We start from the raw sequence: 27,305 nt of genomic DNA on the forward strand, positions 1-27,305 counted from the left end.
GTTGATTAAGGTTTATTTACAGGGTTGTGGATTTAAGCTTTGAAAGCATTGGTATGCTGACATTGACAATCACGAGTTCCTGTCTAGATACTGTGTCTAATAATGAGTTCCTCGGAAACATTTAAAAATAAGACAGATTTTTAGGAGAGCAGGCTTTTGAAAATATATGAGGAAAATAGTGTGTATGTCTTTTTCTCTTAACATTTGAAAATAATTCTATAGCTGTCAGGAAGTTAATTGTTCTTAGTCTTCAAAAGACAGCTGTGCAGAAGAAGATGATAGTTTAATATTTTCATGCCTCGTTGGCATTGATTTCCTTCACATAATATGCTTTTTTCATAGCAAGGTACACTTCTTAAATTGTTTGTGAGGCTAATACAATTGGCCTCTGGTAACAGGGCATGGAAATAGATCCCAGAGCCATTTCAGTAGGCATTCACTGACCCTCCGAGCTCTGCGCTTGGCGTTTCTCAGGCCCTCGGGAGTCAGACGCAAGGAGGACACAGCATTGTTCATAAGGAGCTTCCAGTGCTGGCAGCTGTCCATCAATTCAATGTAGTGTACAGATTCTCACCTGGCTCTAGAGGAGCACCGAGGAGAGACATGTAACTTATCTCTAGGGGCAGGGAAGGCAACACTAGGTTTGTTTTAGAGACTGGATTAAGAATTAATTAGTAATCTCTAAAGCAGAATAGAGGTGTTTAGAAGATCAGAGTTATGGCAGAGCATGCTGAGTTCTAGGAAGTAGGAGTATTACACAAGGCTGCTGTGTATGTGTGCGTGCGAGCGCGCGCACGCTTGTGTACAACAATGGAAGGCTGGGTTGACCAGAGAAATCCGGGGACACTCCATATGTATAAGAAAGAGCTTTATATCAAGGACTAATTGTATATTAAGAAATTATCCCAGTCCAGTACAGTCCATACAGATCAAGCCCATAAGTCTGTTACTATTCCATAAGCCCTTTCAGACTCAACACAGCCACACACAGTGATGCAGAATGCAGGAAGTTCACAGGCTGGTGCATGCAAAGTCTTGTGGATCCAATAGCGGTGGCTCTCGGAGTGACTCAACATCAGGAAGGCCAAACAGATAGAGGTGGAGGGGCGGGCTGCAGTGAGTGTTTCTAGGACCCTCCTTATGAGAAAGCCACACCCACAAGGAGACATCAGGCTGTGACCTGATATGATAGACAGGCTAGACTCCGCCATTTTGCTCGTAATAGCCTCAAGTTGACATGAGATTATGTAACTACCACAGCTGCAGCCATCTAAGATACAACTATTGCTCCCGCAGGCTGATGGATCACGTAAACCTTAGGCCCGTGACACGAAGACCAGTAGGACACGATAGTGCTTGACTACTACTAACTGCTCTGAAAGGGATCACTTCAGAAAACTAGTGGGAGGGATATGGAACAAAGTTAAGAATCATCAAAAAGACCAGGCTTACTGGTCAGATAGAGACTAGTTGAATAACTGAGACTTTGGCCCTTGTCATCCTTCAAGTCTGAAGCTGAACTCACCCTGTCGCTCGGTTTTCAGCCATATAATAAGTCTTTAGAGAGGAATGGGAAATATATGAGGCTTTCTTCCCTCATAAAGAGTCGGCTCAGGAAGCTGCAGGGACAGGGCTGCCTCGTCTTACAGGGCTGCTAGGAGTCAGACTTGGCTTGAGGGTAGTGAGTTTGGTTTGGTTTAGGGGGAACAACAGCATGTATGACTCCCTGGACTAATTAACCATTTGAGACAAAAAGACAGCTTTTAAAAAACAAACAAACAGCATTTGCTCAAAGTGTAGGAGGTAAAAAGGGTTAAGAAATAAGGAAGAGGGGAGGAAGTGACAAGTGGTGTTATCCACTTATGGGATTACAATTTTAATGACGTGAAACATAATGTGTATGGATTGTTGAACTAAAAACCTGATTTGTTCTATAAGCTTTCACCTAATTCACAGTAAAAAGCTTTTAAAGATGGTGGAAGAGGAAGCTGCAAACAAAAGACCATGGTATAGTCATTGAGGAAGGGATAATGAATGAAGGGGTATAGATTTTACCCTGATGACTTGGGAGGCTTTTTAGGTAAGGGCTTATGTTTAGTGTGTTAAGGTAGATTTTTTTATTGGAGGCCAGTGCCCTAACTTAGAGAACCCAGGAGGAGAATCATGTATTTTCAGAGGAGAGCCTGTGTTAAAATGTAGTTAACTGTAAAGCACAATGCAGTTGGCACATGAGGCCATTCATCTCATTTCTTTATGAATGTACAGATCTGTGATATTTAGTAGAAAAACAAGATTGAATATTTTTAAATTCTGGCATTTGTAATAATTTCAAACTCAGAAAAGAATAATGGTTCTTCCTTTTTACTGATTTTTAAAAATTACATTAGGTGAAGAAACTACAGGTGATGCTCAGACAAGCTAATGACCAGTTAGAGAAGACCCTGAAAGAGAAGCAGGAGCTGGAAGACTTCATAAAGCAGAGCACTGAGGATTCCAGTCACCAGGTAAGTGAGCATCTTCAGGATGTGACTTGTGATGAGTGGCTGCCCTGTTCAGACATTCCAGAGTGTACTGATGTTTTTTCTTGTCCTGAAGATTTGGCTATTTTGTTTTTCCTCAGCTAAACAGATCTTTTTTTTTTTAAAATCACTTTATTGGGGGCTCATACAACTCTTTTTTTTTTTTTTTTGGCTCATACAACTCTTATCACATCACAGCCCATACACCCATACATTGTGTCAAGCAGATTTGTACATTTGTTGCCATCATCATTCTCAAAACATTTGCTTTCTACTTGAGTCCTTGGTATCAGCTCCTCATTTCCCCCTCCCTCCCTTAAGAACCCTTGATAATTTATAAATTATTATTGTTTTGTCATGTCTTACACTGTCCAACATCTCCCTTAACCCACTTGTCTGTTGTCCATACCCCAGGGAGGGATTATATGTAGATTCTTGTGATCGGTTCCCCCTGTCTACCCCACCCTCCCAGTATTACAACTCTCACCACTAGTCCTGAGGGGATCATCTGTTCTGCATTCCCTGTGTTTCCAGTTCCTATCTGCACCAGTGTACATCCTTTGTTGAAGCCAGATTTGTAAGGTAGAAATGGGATTATGATAGTGAGAGGTGGGGAGAAGCATTTAAGAACTAGAGGAAAATAAGCAAATGTGGTGAAGAAAGCTTATGGTTCCTGGCTATCCAAAGATACAGTGTCTGGGGTCTTAAAAGACTTGAAGGTAAACAAGCGGCCATCTAGCTCTGAAGCAAAAGAGCCCACATGGAAGAAGCACAGCAACCTGTGTGATCACAAGGCATCTAAGGGATCAGGTATTGGGCATCAAAGAACAAAAAATCATTTCATTGTGAATGAGGGGGAGTGTTGAATGGGAACCCAAACCCGATGTGTAGGCAATTGGGCATCCTCTTACAGAAGGGTCGTGGGAGGAGACGAGCCAGTCAGGGTGCAGGGTAGCAAAGATGAAACATACAACTTTCCTCTAGTTCCTAAATGCTTCCTCCCCACCCACTATCATGATCCCAATTCTACCTTACAAATCTGGCTAGACCAGGGGTGTATACTGGTACAGATAGGCACTGGAAACACAGGGAATCTAGGACGGATGATCCCTCAGAACCAGTGGTGAAAGTGGTGACACCAGGAGGGTGGAGGGAGGGTGGGGTAGAAAGGGGGATCCAATTACAAGGATCTACATGTGACCTCTCTGGGGGACGGACAGCAGAGAGGTGGGTGAAGGGAGACGTAGGACAGTGTAAGATATGACAAAATAGTAATTTATAAATTATCAAGGGTTCATGAGGGAGGGGGGAGCAGGGAAGGAGGTGGGGAATGAGGAACTGATGCCAGGGGCTTAAGTGGAGAGTGAATGTTTGGAGAATGATGAGGGTAACGAATGTACAAATGTGCTTTATACTATTGATGTATGTATGGGTTGTGATAAGAGTTGTATGAGCCCTCAATAAAATGATTAAAAAAAATAGAGGAAAGTTGTATGTTTCCTCATTGCTTCACTGCACCCTGACTGGCTTGTCTCCTCCCCGTGACCTTTCAGTAAGGGGATGTCCAGTTGCCTACAGATGGGCTTTGGGGATATGATTTTTTGTTCTTTGCTGCCTGATACCTGAACCCAACTAAACGGATCTCTTGAGTCTCATTCTCTGGTATCTGTTTTGCAGATTTGCTTTTAAATTAACTGGTCAATGAATGTCAGGCTGTTCTGGATCTTCTTTCCCCTTTTATTTTCACTAGTTAGGTTTGCTACTGCAAGAAACTTGCTGACAAGAAAGACAGTTGTATCTGTGTTAACTCCCAGTAAAATGGTTTGGTGTGAATTGTTAAAATAAAAAATAAATAAATAAAAATAATTTAAAAAAAAAGGTTTGGTGTGGTGTGGTGCAGAGATAGTGTTTTCGTTTGGCTTTTTAAAGGTGCTGTACATTGAAAAAAGGCAAACATACATAAACACCTGGTAACCGCCACTGAGATCAATTAATAGAACATTAGCCAGTCCCAAAGAAACTGCCCTTTCTTTCTCCATTATTGTCTGCTCCCCTCAAGTCACCTAAGTCCCAGTCTCTCAGTGGTCTTCTTTTATGTCTCCACGCGCCATTGTTTGTGAGATTCCGTGATGGTGTTCACAGCAAGCACCGAGTGTCCCGTGCACCTCAGGAGGAAACACAGCCCGGGCCTGCACCACGCTCACAGTCCTTCTTACCCGTGCTGGAGTCAAGTCCATCCGCCATCTGTTTTAGGGCCTTCTTTTTCAGTTTAGTCATTGTCATTGTCACAGTATGGCTATATCACAATTCATCCCCAAGGTGTTGATGGACGTTGCATTATTTCCAGTTCTTGAACATTTTTGAGCAGAGCTTGATGTGCATGTTTCTGATGGGTATTCACCTAGAAATGGAATGCCCGAGTCAAGCGTTTGTGTGTATTTGACCGTGGTAGATAATAACGGCAAGTGGTGTTACAAAGTGTACCAGTTTATACTCCTCTTGGCAATGTAAGAGAAGAATTTCTATGGCTCCACCACCTAACCACACTTTCCTTTGTCGGTTATGTTAATTAAAGCCATTTTTGCAGGTGTGTAATGATTTGTGTGTGTGTGTAATGATTTTTTAAAAAACATTTTATTAGGGACTCATACAACTCTTATCACAATCCACACATACATCAGTTGTGTAAAGCACCATCTGTACATTCTTTGCCTTCATCATTTTCAAAGCATTTGCTCTCCACTTAAGCCCTTTGCATCAAGTCCTCTTCTTTTTCCCCTCCCTCCCCGCTCCCCACCCCACAAGCCCTTGATCATTAAATTATTATTTTGTCATATCTTGCCCTGTCCAACGTCTCCATTCACCCCCTTTTCTGTTGTCCGTCCCCCAGGGAAGGGGTCACATGTAGATCCTTGTAATCGGTTCCCCCTTTCCAACCCACTCACCCTCTACCCTCCCAGTATCGCCCCTCACACCCCTGGTCCTGAAGGTATCATCCGCCCTGGATTCCCTGTGCCTCCAGCTCCCATATGCACCAGTGTACAGCCTCTGCTCTATCCAGACTTGTAAGGTAGAATTCGGATCATGATAGTTGGGGGGGATGTGTAATGATTTTTAATTTCGGCTTAGTTTCTATTTCTCTGATGATCTCTGAGGTTATTTAGCATTTTCTCATGTGTATTGGCCATTTGAATATCACTGTGTATCTGTATATATTTTTCCTGCTCAAGTTTTAGTGCCATTTTTCTCTTGGAGTGTCTATTTTAGTTATTCTTATTGATTTTCCTTATTAATTTGTTAGGAGGTCTTTATATAATATTTTTAAAATTTTTATTTATTTTTACATTTTATTTGGGGCTCATACAACTCTTATCACAATCCATACATATACATACATCAATTGTATAAAGCACATCTGTACATTCTTTGCCCTAATCATTTTCGAAGCATTTGCTCTCCACTTAAGCCCTTTGCATCAGGTCCTCTTTTTTTTCCCCTCCCTCCCCCCTCCCCCCTCCCTCATGAGCCCTTGATAATTTATAGATTGTTATTTTGTCATCTTTATATACTTATTGAAACCTTTTAGTTGTGTGTTACAAATGTCTTCCTTGTAGCTTACACTTTCACAATCCTGTGTCCTTTTTTCATTAAACATTTCTTTATGCTTTAGGAGAAATTTTACGTAACAAATGAGTTTTCCAATCAATAACTCATACACAGATTGTTTCATAGCATTGATTACAATCTCGGCAATGGGTCAGTTCTCTCTGCTTTTCCTCCCTGGGTGCCCTGTTTCCATTAATGCAGTGTCCCTGCCCCTCCTGCCTTCTCATCTTTGATTTGGGGGCAGAAGTTGCTCTTGTTGTCTCATAGAGTTGATTGTTCTAGGGACATATTTTCTATGGGTGTTAGTATTTATTTTTTAATCTATAATATTTGACTGAAAAGGGGGTATGTAATTTTTGGGGGGGTATGTAATGTTTTCACTTGACTTAAGAATGATTTTTATTAAAATTTCAAGTATCTATTGGTATTTAGTTAAGGTGCTATTTAGTTTCCATATATTGAAATATCCTCCTTGTTCTTCGTGTTAGTGATTTCTTTTTTTTAATCACTTTAATTCAGTGATTTCTAATTTAGTACTGTTGTGATCAGCAAAAATGCTTTATACTATTTCATTGTTGAATATATTAAGGCAAGCTGTGTGGGCTAAAATATAGCCTGTTTTGGAGACTGATCTAGGTATATTAGAAAACAATATATTTTGTACTGCAGCTGAAAGTGTTTTCTGTATGTCTAACAGGTTGTTTGTTCCCCCCCCTTGTTTGTTATTTAGATCATCTCTGTCTTTGTTGAATTTCCTTTTAGTTGTTTCTCCATCGTCAAAAATGGTGTTTTAAGATCTACTGTTTCTCTTTGCAATGTTGTTGGAATTTGTTTTATTTTGGAGTTGATATTGGGTGCATAAATATTTATTATGGTTATGCCTTCTTGCCGAATTGTTTCTTTAATCACTTTATATAATGTCCTCCTTTCTCTTTTATGGTTGATTTGGGGGTTTTTTGGGTAGGTTTGTTTAAACATCTCTTTTATTGCAGATTAATATCATCATTCCTGTTTTGACTACTCTTTGCTTGATTTTTTCTGCCCTTTGATTTTTAATTTACTTATGTCCTTGAGTCTAAGGTGTGTCTTTTACAGGCAATATATTGATGGGTGATATTTTTTAAATCCATTGTGCCACACTCTTAACTCTTGACTGGTGCATTTGAAGCTATTTACATTCAGTGTGATTATTGATCGTTACGAGTTTACGACTCTCATCTTGCTATGTCTTAAACATTTTTTATAGTGTTGAAGATTTCTTTATTGCCCATAATTTTCTGTGCAGAGTTCTTTTTGTTTGTGGGTTTTTTCTCATTCCCTTGATTTTGTATTGACTAAGTTTTTATGTTTTGTTTTTTTCCCCCTATATTCTTTTAAGTTTTTATGTTTTGTAGGCCCCCCCATCCATATTCTTTTGTTAAGTACTCCATCCCACTGCCATCGAGTCGATTCCAGCGTACAGGGTCCAAACTATTACATCTTTACAGGAGCAGGCAACCTCAACTTTCTCTAGTGGAGTAGCTAGTTGGGTAGATTTGAACAGTCAGCCTCGTGGTTAGCAGCCCAGCAGTTAACTCAGGGCTAGCAGGGCTCCTATTTTGATAAGTAGGTTTGCTAATTTTCTTTGTCGTTACTGTGAAATTTACTTTTACCCCCTGAAGTTCAAAGCAGTGTTTTATTTCTCTTATATTGCCTTGATATCCTCTCCATGTGGAAGTTCCTTAGTTACACCATTTAGGTCATTTCCCCCACCCCCTCCCTTCCATCCCCCATTTTGCTTTCATCGGAGAAAGATGAAGCTTTCTACCACTTGTCTCAGGAGTTACCATCGTAGAAACTCACCTGGGCGTTCCACTGTGCACTATAGGGGAGTCACAATTGACTCAGTGGCAGTGAGTTCTTACTACATAGTTGTCATCATTTGCAGATTGACATCTCCGGTTCCCTCTTTTCAGTCTTGTAGCTTTACTTCGTATTTGAGAATTCTTGATCTGAGTTGTTAGCTGGCCGCTGCTGTCGGTGTCTTAATATCAGGTGGTTTTCTGATGCTGTTGGTTCTGCCTGAAACACTCCTTTTAATATTTCTTGTAAGCTTGGTCTGGTTTTTACAAATTTTCTTCATTTTTGTATATTTGCCATCATACTTGAGACAGTTCTGTTGGCTATTTATTTCTTGATTAACAACCTTTCCTTTAATGGGTTTTTCCAGGTCTTCCCTGGGCTGCCTTTCCTGCACAGTTTCCACTGAGGAGCCAGATCTTAGTCTTGTTGGTTTCCCTTTGTAGGTAACACTTCTTTTTTTTTTTTTCAAGCTTTCTCTCAGGGGTCTTTTCCTGTCTTTAGTTTTGCAGAGTTTGGTTGTACACCTTGGTAAATTTCTTATGGAACCTCTTGTGTGGGGTTTATTGAGCTTCTCTGATGAATATAGTCCCATCCTCTTGATAGCAGAGAAGCTACAGGAGAACATACCAAAAGTTACCTGTGCTTTTTTGTTTGTTGGTCCCCTCCTGTTCTAGAATAACGATTATGCATAAATTATTCCTCTTGGTAATGCTCCACATAACTCTTAGGTTTTCTTAATTGCTCTCCTTTTTTTTCTGTTAAGTCCCCAGATTAGTGTCAATACATTTGTCCTCTGTTTCACTGATTCTGTCTTCCATTGCTTCAATTGTACTCTTCTATTCTTCCATTGACTTACCTATTTCTGAAATATTATTGATAATATTTTAGATTAAAAGTTACTGTTATTATCTTGATTTCTAGGTGTCTAATAGCTTTGCAATTTTATTCTTGTATCTTCCTGAATTCAAGTGTTCTGTGTTTTTCTTGACTTTTCTCTGTGTTTTCTTTGATCTCTATCTCTTACACATACACACATGTATTTTGAAATCCTTATCAGGTAGTTCTATTATTATTTCTTCCTCATGATATTTTCTGGCCTCTTATTTTTGTCAATTGCTTGAGCCATCTTGTCCTGCTTCTTTATATTATTCAGTATTGTGTTGTTTCTGATCTCTACAAGTCAGCATTGACTCAGTGGCAGTGAGTTGGGAAGGTTTGGAGTTGTTTCTAACACTAGGTATTGTCCTGTGTATTGGCTCAGTATATGTTTATTCTATTTGTCTTGAATTTTTGTTTTATTTTGGTATATCTGGGTGTGTGAGGCATGTGTGTTACCCCAGTTGCTGGTCTGGCAGCACTACAGGCCTCACTACCTGTCTCTGGGTTGGTTGGTGGGCAGTGACTGACAGTTTGAGTGCTGTTTTCAGTTCAGTGGTTGTGTGGAGAGACTGAGGGTGCACTGGTGGGTTTAGGTTAATCTGCCAGTGATCCAGTGGCCCAGGAGTGGATGATGTCACTTCCTGCATGGCTAAGTGGTGGGTTAGCATGTGAACTGGAGCATGAGTGTCGGCTCTTCTGCTTGGTAGATGAGTGGGTAGGGTGGATGGCAGACCGGAGCGTGGAGGTGGCACAGGAGTGTGCTCTCTGCTTCCCGTGGCACGAGGGGAATTGTCAGTTTGGGGAATGAGTCGGGCAGGTGAGTACACAGCATCCTGGATGTCAGGACTAGTGAGAGCCAGGTGTGTAAGGGTACAAGAGCGAGCAGATGAGCAGAGCATGTGGGCATCCTTGGTTACTGTGTTAGGAAAGCATGCTTATCAGGACTTGTGTCCCTGCCCTCTGTCTCCTCTCCCCTCCTTTTCAGTCTTCCCTTCCGTACCTCCCGTGTCCATAAGGGAATATTGAAGTGAACAAAGCCAACTTCAACTTACAGGGTAGAGAGAGGAATAGCACGAACTAAGAAAGGAGGGGAAAAGTCTAATTATGAATTAGAAATGTTTCAGAACTATCTGCCCTGGTTTAAATTCTCCAGGTGCTCCTGATATGTTCATCGCTCTCATTGCTAATGGGGTGCTTTGAGACCCTTGGAGGCAAACTACTTATTTTTAGGAGCCTTTGTCTATTTCCCTTGTCTGTTCTTTTTAAAGTTACAGCTCTTATTTCTCCTTGCTTCTAGCCCTTAGTAACTACTAATCTGCGTTAGGCTTCATGCATTTGCCTTTCGTTTGTTGTTAGGTACCCTTGAGGCAGTTCCAACTCATTACCACCTTTGCACAATAGAAGGAAACACTGCCTGGTCTGGATCCAGCCTCACACACTTTCCTGTGTCTGACTGAGTCTGTTGTTGCAATAGACTGATTCCACTGTATCAATCCATTTCAGTGAGGGTCTTCCGCTTCTCCTTTGACTCTCCTGCATCATTTGCTTGGGGGGTTATGACCCTAACTTTTGCTACCGTGTCCTGGGGCTCTCTACACCCCATCTAATCGGGAACTCACATAACCTCGGAAAGCACTCCTGTTCAGAGTCTGCGCTCACCTCGCCCTTGTCCCTGGCCTGGCTGCTGCAGTTCTCCCAGTAGACATCATTTGTGTGCTATCCACCTTTTATAATTCTCCGTGACATTTGTTCATATTTTGCAGCCCCTCTGTCAAAGCATAATTACAGTGTCTTTATTTAAAATGTGTAAACAAAATTATTTTAATTTATTTTATAATTCTTGTGCCAAGCTCTTAATTTTCAAGTAACTACTCAAGAAACATGAAAACAAATTCAGAGACATTGAGAATGTAATGATGTTGCTTGTAAGTGCACTGTCACAGGAGACTGTGGTTAGATTGGAAATAGTTCATTTATCTTAAACACTATGTTACTGTTTGTGTCTGGGGAACTTTTGGATTTTTTTATTTTTCATTTTTCAGAAATAATATTCTTGTCTCAAACTCTGTCTCAAACTCACAACTCATGGACATCCAATTGATTCTGACTCATGCTGCCCCTGTGGGTGTCCGAGACTCAAGCGCTCGATGTGAGTAGAAGCCTCCTCTTTCTTTTGTGCCCAGACCCCTGTCAGCATGCAGGGCTGAGCTTGCTGGTGTTAAACCCACCAGCTGCTCTGCATGAGAAAGATGATGTCTGTCAATCGGCATAAAGGTTTACAGTCTTGGAAATCCAGTGAGTCAGAATTGACTCTACAGCAGTACGTTTAGAGGCCTATATAAGAAATCCTATTAGCATAAATGTTCAGTGGTGCAAACAGACCAGATACCCCGAGTGCAGACCAAGGATGTGGCAGTCTGCGTCCCTAAAACCTAAAGCCTGGAAACCTTTGAGGCAGTTCTCTCGGTTGTGTACAGTTCTCTGTGAGAAAATGAGTTGGTTTAGAGATCTATATAATGCCCATTGTTCATGTAAGTGGCAGTCAGTACTTCAAGGGACTTTGAGTACTTACTGCCTTATGTTATCAGAAGGGCCAAAGCCTGTACACAGCACATGTGCATATGTCTTTCAAGAATGTGAATGTGCAGGGAATCCGGGCGGATGGTCCCTTCAGGACCAGTGGTGTGAGTGACAATACTGGGAGGGCAAAGGAAGGGTGGGTTGCAAAGGGAGGGAACCAATTACAAGGATCTGCATGTGACCTCCTCCCTGCGGAACGGACAACAGAAAAGTGGGTGAAGGGAGACATCGGTCAGGGTAAGATATGACAAAATAATAATTTATAAATTATCAAGGGTTCATTAAGCGGGGAGGGGGAGAGAGGAGAAAGAAATGAGGAGCTGATGCCAGGGCCTTAGGTGGAGAGTGGATGTTTTGAGAATGATGATGGCAATGATTGTACAAATGTGCTTTACACAATTGATTTATGCATGGATTGTGATAGGAGTTGTATGAGCCCCTATTAAAATGATTTTTAAAAATATGAATGTGTAAGGGATGACCTAATAAAACATGATCAATTCTGCACACTAAAAATATTTGGAAGAAGAAAGGGTTTGTTTCAGAACAACCAGTTTTCTTTCTTTTAAAAAAATCATTTTATTGGGGACTTATCACAATCCATACATACAATTATGTAAAGCGCATTTGTACATTTGTTGCTCTCATCATTCTCAAAACATTTGCTCTCCACTTAAGCCCCTAGCATCAGTTCCTCATTTTCCCCTCCCTCCCCGCTCCCCCCTCCCTCATGAACCCTAGATAATTTATAAATTATTGTTGTGTCATATCTTGCATTGTCTGACATCTCCCTTCACCATTTTCATGTTGTCTGTCCCCCAGGGAGGAGGTTATATGTAGATCCTTGTAATCCGTTCCCCCTTTCCATCCCATCCTCCCTCCACCCTCCTGGTATCGCCACTCTCAGTACTGGTCCTAAGGGGATCATCTGCCCTGGATTCCCTGTGTTTCCAGTTCCTATCAGTACCAGTGTACATCCTCTGGTCTAGCCAGATGTGTAAGGTAGAATTAGGATCATAATAGTAGGGAAGGGGAATCATTTAGGAACTAGAGGAAATTTGTATGTTTCATTGTTGCTACACTGCACCCTGACTAGCTCATCGCCTCCCAGCAACCGTTCTGTAAGGGGGGATGTCAGATTGCCTACAGATGGGCATTGGATCTCCACTCCACACTCCCCTTCATTCACAATGATGGTACTTTTTGTTCTGATGATGCCTGATACCTGATCCCTTTGACACCTCATGATTGCACAAGCTGGTGTGCTTCTTCCATGTGGGCTTTGTTGCTTCGGAGCTAGATGGCCGCTTGTTTACCTTCAAGCCTTTAAGACCCCAGACGCTATATCTTTTGATAGCCGGGCACCATCAGTTTTCTTCACCACATTTGCTTACTCACCTGCTTTTGTCTTCAGCGGTTGTGTCGGGAAGGTGAGTACCATAGAATGCCAATTTAATAGAAGAAACTATTCTTGCATCAAGGGAATACTTGAATGGAGGCCCAATGTCTTTCTGCTACCTTAGTACTAAACCTATAAATATAGGCACATAGATCTATTTCCCCATCCTCATATATAAATATATTTGCATATGTACATGCCTTTATTTAGACCTCTATAAATGCCTTTTACCTCCTAGCTCTTTCCTCTGTTTCTTTTGATTTTCCTCTTGTCCCACTATCTTGCTCAGTCTTCATTTGGGTTTCAGTAATTCCTCTTGGTTACATTACTCTTGATCACGCCCTACCAGGCCTCCCGCACCCTCCTCACCACCGATTTGGATCCCTACTTGTTCCCTTGTCCCTGGGTTTGTTAACACCACTACCTTCCCTCCCCCCACCTCCTCTTCTCTCGTGTCTCCCGGGAACTGTCAGTCCCCTTCTTTTCTCCTCCAGATTGTTCATCCAGCCTATCTTATTTAGACAGACCTGCGGAGATAATAACATGCACAACAAGACAGAGCAAAACCAAGCAACAATATACAACAAAACAACAACAGCAAACCAATGACAAAAAACAAAACACAACAAGAAAGAACAGCTTGCAGTTAATTCAAGGATTGTTTGTTGGCCTTTAGGAGTGTTTTCTAGTCCAGTCTGTTGGAGCAACAAAACAACCAGTTTTCTAACTGTGGATTTTCTAAGTCTTAATTTAATTTTTTTTTTTAAAGGTTTCTGCACTGGTGCTAAGAGCCCAAGCATCTGAGATCTTACTTGAAGAATTACAACAAAGGTTTTCCCAGGCTAAGAGGGATGTTCAGGAACAGATGGTAAGTTAACCTTTTGAAAAGTATCCATTGTATTCTATATGTGTTCCTTTTTGCTCTTTGTAAAGTCGTCTGCGTTGTGTCTTTACCTCCCTCTCCAACTGGATAGCGTGCTCCTCTCCAGCATCAATGGAGCATTAGGTACTGGACAAAATACTGGAAAGATGGCATTCTTTTTTTCAATCATTTTATTGGAGGCTCATACAACTCTTACACAATCCATACATCAATAGAATCGGGCATGTGTGTACATATATTGCCTTCATTGTCTTCTAGACTTTTGCTTTCTGTTGAGTCCTCGGTACTAGCTCGTTCTTCCCCCATTTTTCCCCGCCCCCCCACTACCTTCATAACCCCCCCTAGATTGTGCATTGTTATTATTTTCGTGTCTCACACTGACCGCTGTCTCCCATGTTTTCTGTTGTTCTTTTCCCTGTAGAGGGGTGTATGTTTCTGTTGATCACTGCGATCAGTTCCCTTTCTCTCTTCCTCTTCCCCTTCTTCCCCCTGCCCTTCTGGAATCAACATTCCCACTCCTGGATCCTGTGTGTCGTGAGCTCCCATCTCTTATCTATACGTGTGTACATGTTCCGGTCTAGTCTGAACTGGGAAGCAGCACTGGGGTCATGGTAGTGGGGGGTGAGGAAGCTTCAAGGAAGCAGAGGAATATAGTGTATTTCATTGATGCTTTCCTGCACCCTGGTGGCTCATCCCTTCCTTGTGGTCCCTCTGTGGGGAGATTGCTCTACTGTCTACAGATGGGCACTGGATCTCTGCTCCAGTACCCCTCGTTCTCAACAATATACTTTTGTTTGTTATGTGTCTGCTCATGCCTATTGCCCGATCCCTATGACTCCTCATGATCACACCGACGGTGTGCTTCTTCCATGTGGATTTGTTGCTTCACTGCTGAATGACGGCTTGTGTAACTTCAAGCCTTTAAGACCCTAGATGCTATATCTTTTAATAGCTGGGCACCATCCGCTCTCTTCACATTTGCTTATGCACCTGCTTTGTCTTCAGCGATTGTGTTGGGAGGGTGAACACCTCAGACTGACAATTGGTTAGAACAAAGTGCTCTTGTATTGAGGGGAGGGTATGAGCAGAGATCCAACGTCTACCCCCTACCTCAGTGTATTAACATCATTCTTCTTTTAAACTTACCTCTGATCCCATCCCTCCAAAAAAAAACAAAACTCACCTTTTATTTGGCAAACCTAAACAGAATGAACTGTGGGACATTTTAATTTCCCGTTTCGAACACAAGCTTATAATCATAGCAGTTATGATTTCCCTGGGGATAGATGACTTACTGAGATAATCTCACTAACTTCACCCAAGATTAGGGAGAATCATGCATTGGAGCTGCTGTGGTGTTGGGGAGCTTCTAGCAGGCCGTGAGTTTTTAGAGGGATAGGAGAAGAGAGTTCTGCAGAGAGGCATTGCTGGCTGGAGCCTCTGCAGACTAGCTCCCCTCCCCCCAGATTTGGACTTCCATGACCCCATCTGGCTCCATTTGATTGTAGTGAGAGGCCCTTTTCTGTCTTAGGGATGGTTCATTTGAAGCCTAGGAGTATTGTAAAACTGACCAGCCTCCACATTAAGGTGCCTCGTTTGCATTGTCCTACTACCACAGGGATGCTGGTCACCTTATTGACAGAATGGTAAACTGCCCAATTCCCCTGATGGGCTACAAGCACCTCACATTTGCATAAACATACCCAAGCATTTGGTGGGAGTTAAAAAGACCCGTATGGGCCAGCCATATCCACTAATGTATCCACAACCCTTTTAACTAAATCATGAAAAGTTCTTAAACTGAGAAAAAAGTGAAACTCAATTTCTTAAGACCCTTTGGAGATATTTGACTGTGGTAGTTATTGGGATGTTAAAACCAGTCATCAAGGTAAGTCCAATTTAGGATGATGAACGTTGTTGAGAATCTGGTGCCGTTTTCTTGTGGAATGTTGCCCTAGCTGTCTAGTGCTGTTGTAAAGAGAATCATTGCTCTTGTGTGCTGGCCTACGGCTTCTTTGCCCTTCAGCATGTATGTAGCTCAGCAACTCACTCCCTGTGAGGTTTCTTCGTTCCTTTGACCAGCTCTCTCCTAGTCACTGTCCTTCAAGTGAGATGCCTCTCTGTCTGACTTGATCCTTGTCACAGCACCCGCAGCTCTGTAGGATGTTTTGGGGTTTGTTTTTCTACTCTTCTGGACCATGAGCATTTCTAGGGCAAGAGCATGTTTACCTCGGGGCCAGTGAAATGCCTCACATGGAGCAGGAGTTATTTAATACAAGTTGGGTGCATTTATCTGTACGTGTATTGAAGATTATTTGTTATTAAAAAAATAGCCAAAGTGAAATACTTTTCCAGAACTGTATTTTGTACTCAAATTAGCTGGGATCTAGTCTATATTGATGGAAATAAAAACATTAGCAAGCAAGTAGCATGTCCCATTGGAGAGTGGACTTCTCAAGTGTCGAATCTTAACGTTTCCTGATGCTGTTCCATGTGTGGGGCTCTTGGACCATTCACAGTGATCCTCGGCTTGAGCATATGTGGATGTAATGAGATAGAGGGAGGTCCCGAGTCCTCCTGCGCCTCAGCTCCTATTGAATGCATGCCACAAAATAGAAGTTGCCTGAAGTGCACATACAGTTTGTAAAAGTTCAAGGAAAAATGGAATGAAAAAAACAATACATTTTCCCACAAACTTTTTGAAGTCCCTTCCTATAGGTCCCAGTTGTGTAAGCCATTTCTACTGCGCTAGAAGTCCTGGTCCTTCTGTTGCGTAGGGACCTGGAGGGAAGAGATTCCTCACTTTCAAGCTGCGAAAATTGAGACGACACTGGTTTCGTTGCATGTCTCCTTGTTGGACATAGGCACAAAGTGCAACCCCAAATCTCCGAGGTGCTTTTTCCTATTTTTTCGAGTGCTGACAGGGGTGCCTCCTTCCCTAGCCGCATTTGTGGGCACTCTGTTCTCTCGGCAGCTATCAGCACCTTTCTGGCTGTGATTTGGGATCTGTGTGTATTTCAGGCAGTGCTGATGCAGTCTCGGGAACAGGTTTCAGAAGAGCTGGTGAGGTTACAGAAAGACAACGACAGTCTCCAGGGGAAGCACAGCTTGCATGCGTCACTGCAGCAAGCGGAAGACTTCATCCTTCCAGAGGCGACAGAGGTAACCCGTCTTTCCTCTCACATGATCCCCAGACGTGAACAAGCACATTCCTCAAAGGGCTGTACATGAACTCCCGTGGGAGCAGATTGAGAATGTGCCAGAAATTCAGGGTGTGAGGGGTGTGTCTTTTTGGCGTCTCGCACTTAAAGCCCATACCACACCCATGGTCTTTCCCTTCCCTGATACTCTGATGACACTTTAGCCACTTTCATGCTTTTTTTTTGCTAGGGTGAGTCTCACCTGCAAAACTGGAAGTTTCTTTGAGACGTTTGTAACTGTTTGACCTTTGTGCCCATATATTTTAAACCAGTCATCGTGTGTGTGTGTGTGTGTGTTCTCTTAGATTAAGCCCAAGTAAACACAACAAATAGTATAGGCGAAGAGAGGTTTATTAATTTATTTATTTGAAAAAATCATTTTATTGGGGGCTCATTACAGCTCTTATCCCAATCCACACATACATCAATTGTATAAAGCACATTTGTGCATTTGTTACCCTCGAGATTTTTTAGTTTTAAAACAATATAAAAATGTTATTTGTAAGTTTTATTGTTCCCTTGAAAACCATTTTAATTATAAAAGTTAAAGTGGACACTGTAGAAGTTTATCATGTAATAGAATGTTTTCTGTTCGCTTACCCTGCAGAGTCAGCCTCCTCAATTTGAGCCTGTTCTTTTCTGCGCTTACACATATTGCTACTACTGTTACTTGTGTTGCTTTATGAAGACCTGGTTGTCTGCCATTAGCTCCTTGCTCTCCCCCTAACTCGCCTAACTTAGGGCCTTGGCTTGGTTACTGGCCCTTACTAGAAGAGCCCTTTTTCCTCAAAGAAGAGTAGGCGCTGGTTCCTGTGTACTTCTTTTTTGTGTGTGCTTAAAAATCCCTGAACTGCTAGCTAGCTTCCACCTCTGTTGTCAGGAAAGAGTTCTCTCTTTCATGTTTTTTCAGAGATATTTTTCTTCCTAGATTGATACAACTCCCAAGAATCATTGAACAAAATAACCAATCTAACCTCTAAGCCTTGATTCTGAACAAATCTAGTGTTTGTTGTATTTTTCTTTTTCAAACTGTTATTTTTTTCTGTTCTTAAGTTTATATATATTACTTAAGAATCCCAGTTTTTAAAATTGGAAGGGTTTTGAAAAAAACAAAATAGAACTAAAATTTGAGTAGGGACTAGCATAAGATTTAAACTTATTTTTAGAAAAATAGCTCATCATCTTAGAAAGCCATTCTTTGCCACACTCTACTCTGGGCCTAACAGTTAGTACCATGTTTGTGACAGGTGATTTACTATGTATTTGAATGAATTATTAGTAAACAAAATGATGCTATCCTCGATAACCCTAACAACCCTAAACCTAAGCCAGAAACTAAACCTAACACTAACCTTAACAACACTAAACATAACCCTAACCTGACCCCGAACCCTAACCGTGACCCTAACAACCTTAACCCTAAACCTATCCCTAACCCTAAACATAACAACCCTAACTAACCCTAACTTTAACTCAAACCCTAACTCTAACACTACCGTAACCCTAACAATCCTAACCCTAACCCTAAAAACCCTAAGTAAAAAGAAATGTTGCTATCCTCTTAGAAGTTTATACCTGCCTCAAGTTTCAACAGTGGTGTTCATTCATAAAAGCCCATTAAACTCATTGCTGTCAAGTCCATTCTTAGCGACCTCAAAGGATAGAACTGCGCCACAGGGTTTCCAGTGCTGTAAATGGTTACGGACGCAGACTGCCAGGCCAGCTGAAAGCTTTAACCTATCGGTTAACATCACTAGGATGCCACACCTACCCCCAATTTAGTCAGATAGCAGAAGCTTCTAACTGTTCATAGTGAATCCCACAATATAAGATACTTAACATTTTATGGACAGCGGAGAAGTGTGTAAAGGGAGACATCGGATGATGTAAGGTATGACAATAATAATTTATAAATATCAAGGGTTCAAGTAGAAAGCAAAATGTTTTGAGAATGATGATGGCAACAAATGTACAAATGTGCTTGACACAGTGGATGGATGTATGGATTGTGATGAGTTGTATGAGCCCCCAATAAAATGATTTTAAAAAAAGATATTTATATTTTTCTGCTATAAAAATACACAATGCACATTTTTGGCTTGAGATGTTTTTCTCTATTACACACTGAATGTTGGTGTGACGCAGCATTGATTACTACTTGAATTCCAAATGGATTAGAGTTCAGCCTTAATTTTTAAAAAATATTTTATTAGGGACTCATACAACTCTTATCACAATCCATATATACATCAATTGTGTAAAGCATATTTGTACATTCTTTGCCCTCATCATTTTCAAAGCATTTGCTCTCCATTTAAGCCCTTTGCATCAAGTCCTCATTTTTTCCTCTCCCTCCCCGCTGCCCCCTCCCTCATGAGCCCTTGATAATTTATAGATTATCATTTTGTCATAGCTTGCCCTGTCTGGCGTCTCCTTTCACCCCCTTCTCTGTTGTCCGTCCCCCAGGGAGGAGTTCACATGTAGATCCTTGTAATGGGTTCCCTCAGTCTTAATTTTTGAACCACTTAAAACCACCTCTGGAATTCTGGTCTTAACAAATCTCTAGCTGCCTTATTTCCTTTCATCTTCAAAAACTCAATAACCGTTTGTTTCTTGAATCCAGGAACTCGGGGAGCTGGTGTTAAAATACCGTGAGAACATCATCAGTGTGAGGACTGCAGCAGACCACGTGGAAGAAAAACTGAAGGCCGAAATACTTTTCCTGAAAGAGCAGATCCAAGCAGAGCAATGTTTGAAGGAAAACCTTGAAGAAACTCTGCAGTTAGAGATCGAAAACTGCAAGGAGGAAATAGGTGAAGATAAAGGGGATGGGGTTTTGCATTGGAGACACTTAAAAAATAAGCCTCCTTTGGTTGTGGGCATAGACCATGGAAACAGAAAACGACAAAAAGAAGTAGGGATTCTGTACATGTTTCTAAGTATTTTCACAGACCCAGATAATGGGAGTTTATCAACAGCAATTAAAGAAAAAGTTGCTACACCAACCCCACCTACTCTATTTTTAGCTAGTCTGATTGGCAGTTGCTGATTGGAAGCTCAGTATCCGATCACAGACCACTGTACACCCACCCAACAGACTTCCGTTGAGACGCTTTTCCCCACAGCGTTGATGTGGGTGGACAGTTGACCGCAGGGGCAGTTGATGACACAGTCGGGGACTCTTTACCTGGGCTGGATAATGATGTTGATTGGTTGGACCTAATTTTGAGGAAGAGGTGTTTTACGAAGGAAAAAAATGACTGATCCAAAATAGAAATGAATGGTAATACTTACTTCCTTTCTCTTTCAGCTTCCATTTCTAGCCTTAAAGCTGAGTTAGAAAGAATGAAAGTAGAAAAAGGACAGGTGAGTTAACATGTGTTTCTTACCAACTCTGGTGATTTGTTGACTCCTGTGCTGCACCCAAGGCAGGGGGCGTTAAGATGTGGCCCTGGGCTTCAAGGAACTTGTTCAGTAATATGCCACTCCTAAAGTGGGCAGTTCAAGTGGTGGAGACATCTGCTCTTTGTCAGCTGGGTGTTGGTTACAGGAGAAATGGGGAAGATGAGGTTATGGCTATAGTCTTGAGCTTGCATGTGTCAAGGGAAGATGGGTGCAAGGCATGGTCATGGCAGGATATATTCCAGCTACCCGAGAAACCAATGCAGACGCTTCTACAACCGGGCTGGTTTTTTCTCTTTGGCCCCAAGTCTCTTCAACATCAGCACCTTTGGTGGATGATCAATGACTTGTCTGCACTCTGCCCTTCTCACATTCTTTGCCATACCTCACCCCACCTCTGACATCTGACTTCAGCTTGACACTCCTGACCACCCAGTTAGTTCTATAGTGTCATTTGTCTCGACATCGCATTCAGACTTGTACTGAACGTTTCCTTTTCCCCCACTTTGCATGTCTTGATGGCAGCACACTCTTTCCTACTTAGGCTACATCTTGGATGGCATGCAGCTTCTGCTGGCCTCCCACCTCTGGTTGCCATCGCACACCACCTGCCCAGCCCTGGATTATGAATCCTGGTGTCCAGCTTCTGTGCCCCAGGCCACTGCTACTCAGTTGGCCCCCAGGTGCTCCTCAGCCAGCCTCCCTTGTCCATGTTTGGCTCTTTCCCATTGTCTCCAGTGGCTGTTTCAGACAGTGGAACTCGCCTTACACCCTCACCCTTAGCAGCTGCTAACTTTCCAGCCTCATTCAAAAAGCGGAGACCATCAGACAGAACCTCCTTCAACATCCTGGCTCAATTACTTGTTCACCTACATACTTTTTCTTCCTGATCTACTCTGTTGTTTTTCAGGGAAATGACCTATTCTGCCCAGTGCATTTCTCTGCACGTCTCCTTTTCCTGAACCCTTTCCCATCTTTCCGAGATATCCTCAGTCATCCCCTCTCGTCCCGAGTCTGGTACTTCTTCATCAGTCTTTTCCAGTATACATAAACATGCTCCGGTGGCTCCCATTGGAGGAGATGGACTGTGGCCTCTCTCAAGCTGCCAGTCTTCTTCCTCCCTTTCTAGCCACATTCCTCGCAATCTGTATGTTACACTGCTGTAAAAGTGCCTTGTCCTTTCTACTGCTACTCCCCATGTGGGTTCAAGCTGAAATGCGTCCACTCTATAAGTACTGCAGATGTGACTGGCACAAGCTGGTTGAAAACTCAGTGGTTCCCTATATCAACAGGATCAAGTCCACCTTGGTTTAGTAGCTCTACTCCTCCTCCCTACCTCCCCAGCTCAACACCCAGGCCCTTAACACTGCTGTGTCCAAGCAGGACTAGAATAAACATATTACTCAGCACCACTCCTGATAACTAAAACCTTTTGTGCTATCGCCCCTAATTTGGGATAAAGTGTAGGCATCTACTTTCGTAGCTAGGGACCCCCCCCCAATTTCCAGTGCCCCCAGGGGGTAGCATCACCCACTAAGGGTAATGCCTTCAGTGAAAATTTAGAGAGCAAATTAGTCTCTCCTTTCGGTAGTTCGTGCAGTGTTCCATGACACGGTTGCATATCCCAGTGTGCCCACTCTCCCCATTTCAGCCTCAAATCTCTCCACCGCCCATCGCTCCCCCCTTCTCAATTTTGCTTTTGGGAAAAATGTCCTTTTGAACTTTTCTAAATTGATTGTTCTACTGAACATTCCTATCAGGTGTTACTGTTCACTTTATGGGCCTGACTGAAAGCTTATCTCCGGGAATAGCTTCAGTTCCAGGTCAGAAAGGTGTCTTAGGACCCATAGTCTCAAGGGTTGCTTGAGTCCGTCAGACTAGTAAATCTTGTTGTTGTTGTTTTTTTGTGAATTTGAATATTTGTTTTCTATTTTCCTCCACTCTGGCCGGGGCCTTCTGTTGTGATCCCGGTCAGAGCAGTCAAAAGTGGTAGCCAGGTACCATCTAGTTCTTTTGGTCTTTGGGTCATGGAGGCTTTGGTTCATGTGGTCCACTGATCCTTTGGAGATATTGCTCCCTTGAGTCTTTGGGTTTCTTTCCTCTGTTTTGTGCTGGATTGGAAGAAGCCAGTGGTTGTAACTTGACCACTTCACAAGCCCAAGACTCCAGATGGTACTGCCCAGGGTAGGATGCAGGAGACTGCCTTCACCTCTGTTGTGCCAGTTGATGGAGGTGTCCTCCACATCTGTTCACCACATATCTTGACAATTCTGCACACACCGCCCATTTCCTCTTAGGAGTACCTCTCTCCAGTGTCCCTACTGTATTTTGTTCCTTGTAAAACTTCCTATTTTGAGAGACAAGTGCCATCTTTTCTAGGAAGCTATTCTTAACTTTTCGAGCAGAATTAAAGATTTCCTCCATATTAATATACTATGAAATTTTATCTCTCAATTTCTGTATCCCTAGGCCTTGGAATATAATCAATGTTTAAGAAAGTTATTGAAAGAAAGAAAAAAGATCTTGGAAGATGAACCACAGAGCTTAAGGGAGACAAGATGCCAAACATAGCACAGGCTAGGAAGGACCTGAGGATGTGGGCATGCCTGGTTTTCTCTAGCCTCAATTCCCCTGGGCACTGCTAGGGCTTGGAGGGGCGTTCTGTGAGTTTCAGCTTTTGCCTTCATTTCACAGTTGGAGTCCACTTTAAAAGAGAAGTCTGAACAGCTTGAGAGCCTTCAGGATTTGAAAGCCACGTTGGAAGAACAGTTGAAAAGAGAGACTGCTACTAAGGTGATATTTTGGTTGGTAACATAATTCACAGCAGTGCTAAGAATGCAGGATCATCACCCACCTCACAAAACTCAATCAAAAACAGAATTGTGGGGAAATTGAGGCTTTTCTGAACTATTCCTCTTAACTAGCTGTGTGACTGTGGGTCAGCCTCTTTTGGGCCTGGGTCATGGTTTCTCTCTATAAGATAAGTTGTAGTTTCTTGCCTGTTTAGTGCCACTCTTTGAAAGGCTGTAGAAAGAAAATTTATTGCACTTATCTTGTTAGAGCTGGATCAAGACTAGAGGCCTGGAGGGCTGTCGATGGTGGACAGAAGGGCCACCAAACCCAGCTTGAGCACTTCCCAGAGCCTAGAAGCATGCTTTGAAAACGTCAATCCCTGTAACTGTACCAGATCACCTGAATGTTAAACCAGACTTCCAGTGCAGGCCGATAGCTGGTGGAGTTCAGTAGCCGCGAGACTACCTGACGGGCCCACTGGGCCGTCCCTCCATTAGGAAGATCAGAGTTGGGGCTCTCTGGTGTGCGCTCACTGAGGATTTTCCTGCCGGATGTTTACCTGATGCCACAGTCAGAGGATGAGTCACTGTCCTCCAGGGCCGGGCACACTTGAATCCATTCTCCTCTTCTGATTTTCACATCAACTCACTGTGGCACTTAGAGCAAGTAGCCGAGCCAGCTTGCACGCTTACCCTGTGGATGACAGGAGACAAGTAGGTCTGGGTTTCTCAGCTAATCCAACATGAATCCTCACGCAAACTTGTGTCTTCTAGGTTACCGTGGAACAACTGATGTTTGAGGAGAAGAACAAAGCTCAGAGACTGCAAACAGAATTAGATGTCAGTGAGCAGGTCCAGAGAGATTTTGTAAAGCTTTCCCAGACACTTCAGGTGAGGCCTGCGGAACCCTCAGGGAGCTTGCTACCCGGTGGGAGCTTGCCAGTCCTTGGCTTGCCCACTAACAGTAGTTAGAGGTTTGCATGCTGCCCTTGCCCCCACCCAAACATCTGCCTAGCCAGTCAAGCCAGGAACTTAGTACAAACTTAACTCCTCGTATCCTTTTCCTCTGTGCCTGGCGCACTGCAGCCTCTGTAAGGGTCTTATCTCCATAGCATGTTTTTTTCTCCATAACATTTGTTTTCATAATGTATGTTTTAACTACTTGTTGCTTAGTGTTGTGTTCCCTCATAAGCATCTTGTCTCTTCTCCGTCTTTGAGGGCCTAGTGCAGTAGTTGCGTCCTTTCTGTAGATCCGTGCTTCCATAGTGCCTGTCAATACTGACAGTGGCATTCACACATTCCCTGTATCCCTAGCCCTCCCTGTGTAGAGGTCAGGTGTCATCTGGCTTCTGTAACCCAGCACCTGACCTGGGTCTGTTCCATAGCAGCACACAGACAGGTGGGTGGGCATGGATCTCCCCGCTCCCCTTCTCTGAAGTTCTCTGGTGAGTTCATCGCGTCCTCAGCTGAGCCACTCATAGTTGAGGCAGTCTAGGCAGGAGCTGCCCATGCATCTCTGACTGTGCTCTCTTTCCAGGTGCAGTTAGAGAGGATCCGGCAAGCCGACTCCCTGGAGAGAATCCGGGCCATTCTGAACGACACCAAACTGACAGACATTAACCAGCTCCCTGAGACATGACCTCCAAGGGCAGGTTGTTAGCTTGCACTTTGGGTTTTTAACTCATGTAGAGCAACATTAATTATTATTTAACTCCTAACTGAAGAAACGTCACAACAGAAAGGCAACTGAAGGAATGCTTATTTCTCCTGGGAGGAGACTGCAGCACAGGCCCAGCACACTGGCAGGGAGATCGGCTCTGAAGACCTGAGAGGTGGTGGACGCACTGCCAGCTAGCGGGCAGAGGCGTGGATGGTGGTGATGGAAAAGTGCTGTTTCCTTACCTGCTTTCTCCAACATAGTTTCCTGGAACACATTGCTCAATCCTAAAACAACATCCAAAAGAAAGCCTTTGGAATTTTCTATTCATACATATTGGAAGCATTTTTTTCTGTTGTCTAGTACTCATCAGTAACAGTATTCAGCTAGCAGACAGAGGTGTAGTATGCTGTATGAATATTTTATATTAAAATATAAAGTGTGAGAGCAGGCCATTGGCTAGTGACTGTATTTACTAGCTCAGTGCTCCCCTTTGTCTCCCAAAACCATTTTAATTTGCCTTGGAGGACCTTACATGCTACTGAAACTTGCCCGGGAACAAGTCTGTGGCAAGCAAAACCAGCTCCAGAACCGAGTGGATGGTGAGAATGGAAACACGTGGTCATTGTTGTCCGTATTGGGAGGCGCGAGGCTAAGGAGAAGCACAAGAGACCCTCTGCAAGCACTCTTTCTGCAAGCCGGGATGATCCTCACAGGCCCACAGGTACCAGGGCAACGTGGAACTGCACCATCCACTCTGTGTGGAAACATTTTAGTTATTGGATCAGTGGAAAAAATATTAATAAAACAAGCTGTCTGACGAGAATATAAATCTGCTTATTTTCAACTTGGATCAGTGGGCTTGAGGACTGTTGGTTTCAAAGTATCAAATAGAAAAATGGTGATAACTGGGTTTAACAGATACTTTTTCTCTGGTGGCTTAGACTTGGAGTATACATAATGCTTGTAGAAAATATTGTTTGGGGATGTGCTGTCATTTCCGGTGGTTAGCTTCCTTTCCTGTGTGAAGAAAAACCCAGAAGGGGTGACCATTGCCATAGCTGAGGTGTTGCAAGTGGCGATGTATCACTTACCTGGGACACCGTCCCCAGGAACAGCCATACAGATGGCTCAAAGGTGAAAGTGTTTTCTAAGATTTTTTGTGACAGCATGGAACTTGAAGGAACCTTATTGGAATTCAAGTAGACCAAGTAGATAATTTGATTCATTTAAAGTCATCAACTTAAAAACGTTTGAAGTGAATTGGTTTTGTTCAGAAGTATAGATTTGGCCTGCCTTCTTTCCATGTCTTCCATAGAATAAGTGATAAAGACCACATACCTCACCTCTTGGGTTACTGAGAGTTTTGCATTCATGACTAAGAACTTTAATTATGGAAATAAGTTGCCATGCATGGCACTATTATTTTAGTTGGTTTAAAGTCCTTATGTATAATACTTGGTTTAGGTCAAAGAAACCTCTATCCTCATTGAGTTCAATAAATTTAATTCCCAAATGCAATCCATTTAAGTTATTATATGTTTAAGACTAGCCCCTTGGATAGCTGCTACTACTCCCCCAATCCCTGTTGTATCTTGTTATTAAAATCAACACCATGAATCAGGACAGACTATTCTAATTTTTCTGAATTGGCTGGCACGCAGCTCTGTGACCTCGCAGCTAGTTTTCTCCAAAAGATGGTTCTGTGGCAGTCATCCCTACTAGGGAAACTAGAGATTGCCCCATGGAGACACAAGCGCTTAAGAGTCCACCTTATTGAGAAAATGTCCTAGAAAAGTCTAAGCTGAGATGAAGCTTTGCTTAATTGGTTTCAGGTATGACACAGCTATCAATGTTTTAACCTGGGCATCTTGCACAATTGAACCGATTCAGGAAGGTGTGGCCGTTCTAAATAAGATCAGCTGGGTTTCTTTTTTGAGTGTCTCAGCTTGAATGCAGTCTATACATATCAGCATGCCTAACATGATTTCACCTCTCCCCTGTAACCATCTTTCCTGTGTGGCTTTAAAATGGTTGTCACTCAGCCATTGCTAGGTGGGTAAGGTCCTACCTGTCAGAAGTCATGTTGGCAGTTGGGAAAGATCACTCAAAGCTAGCCAAGGAGGAAAGCAAGCCCTTTGTTTCGTCGCGGCCCTAAACGTGAGCCTCCCACCACCACCCCCTTCGACCCCCTCTCACAAGTACTCGGACATGGGACAAAGACACACTCGGTTCTGAAAGGTGGCACTGTGTGGCCTGCTGGGGAAGTGATCCTGCAGTGGCTTTGCAATGGTGGGTCTGGAGCACTGTTTTGTGCAGATTTCAGGTGTAAACATTTGTTCACTCTACTGAAGGTGTGTCCTTAAGCGGAAAGTGTTCAAATTAAAAAGCTGCTACCTAGTACCATGTGTGGCCTTTTCCTTTGACTCCCCAAGTTCTGCCCCTCTTTGGAATCACTTGCTTTAAATACAGCTGCCACCTGCCATTCTGTTCTTGCTCAAATAGAACACACGGTCATGGAAATTGGGGAGTATGCAGCTCAAAGT

The 27,305-nt window shown here is 42.8% G+C and overlaps 1 protein-coding gene across 1 annotated transcript in view; it reads left to right on the forward strand.

The window, feature by feature from the left end:
* RABEP1 (rabaptin, RAB GTPase binding effector protein 1) overlaps nucleotides 1-27,159 on the forward strand; it is a 104,256-nt gene extending 77,097 nt beyond the window's left edge. Inside the window, exons 11-18 of the mRNA XM_075561136.1 lie at nucleotides 2,388-2,504; nucleotides 13,595-13,693; nucleotides 16,730-16,870; nucleotides 19,532-19,721; nucleotides 20,219-20,274; nucleotides 23,005-23,103; nucleotides 23,877-23,993; nucleotides 24,640-27,159. Coding sequence (XP_075417251.1) covers nucleotides 2,388-2,504; nucleotides 13,595-13,693; nucleotides 16,730-16,870; nucleotides 19,532-19,721; nucleotides 20,219-20,274; nucleotides 23,005-23,103; nucleotides 23,877-23,993; nucleotides 24,640-24,741 — 921 coding nt within the window. The 3' untranslated portion in view covers nucleotides 24,742-27,159. The remainder of the gene's footprint in view (nucleotides 1-2,387; nucleotides 2,505-13,594; nucleotides 13,694-16,729; nucleotides 16,871-19,531; nucleotides 19,722-20,218; nucleotides 20,275-23,004; nucleotides 23,104-23,876; nucleotides 23,994-24,639) is intronic.
* The last annotated feature ends 146 nt before the right edge of the window (nucleotides 27,160-27,305 follow it).

This window comes from Tenrec ecaudatus, chromosome 10, assembly GCF_050624435.1.
Source record: "Tenrec ecaudatus isolate mTenEca1 chromosome 10, mTenEca1.hap1, whole genome shotgun sequence".
Classification (NCBI taxonomy): Eukaryota; Metazoa; Chordata; class Mammalia; order Afrosoricida; family Tenrecidae; genus Tenrec; species Tenrec ecaudatus.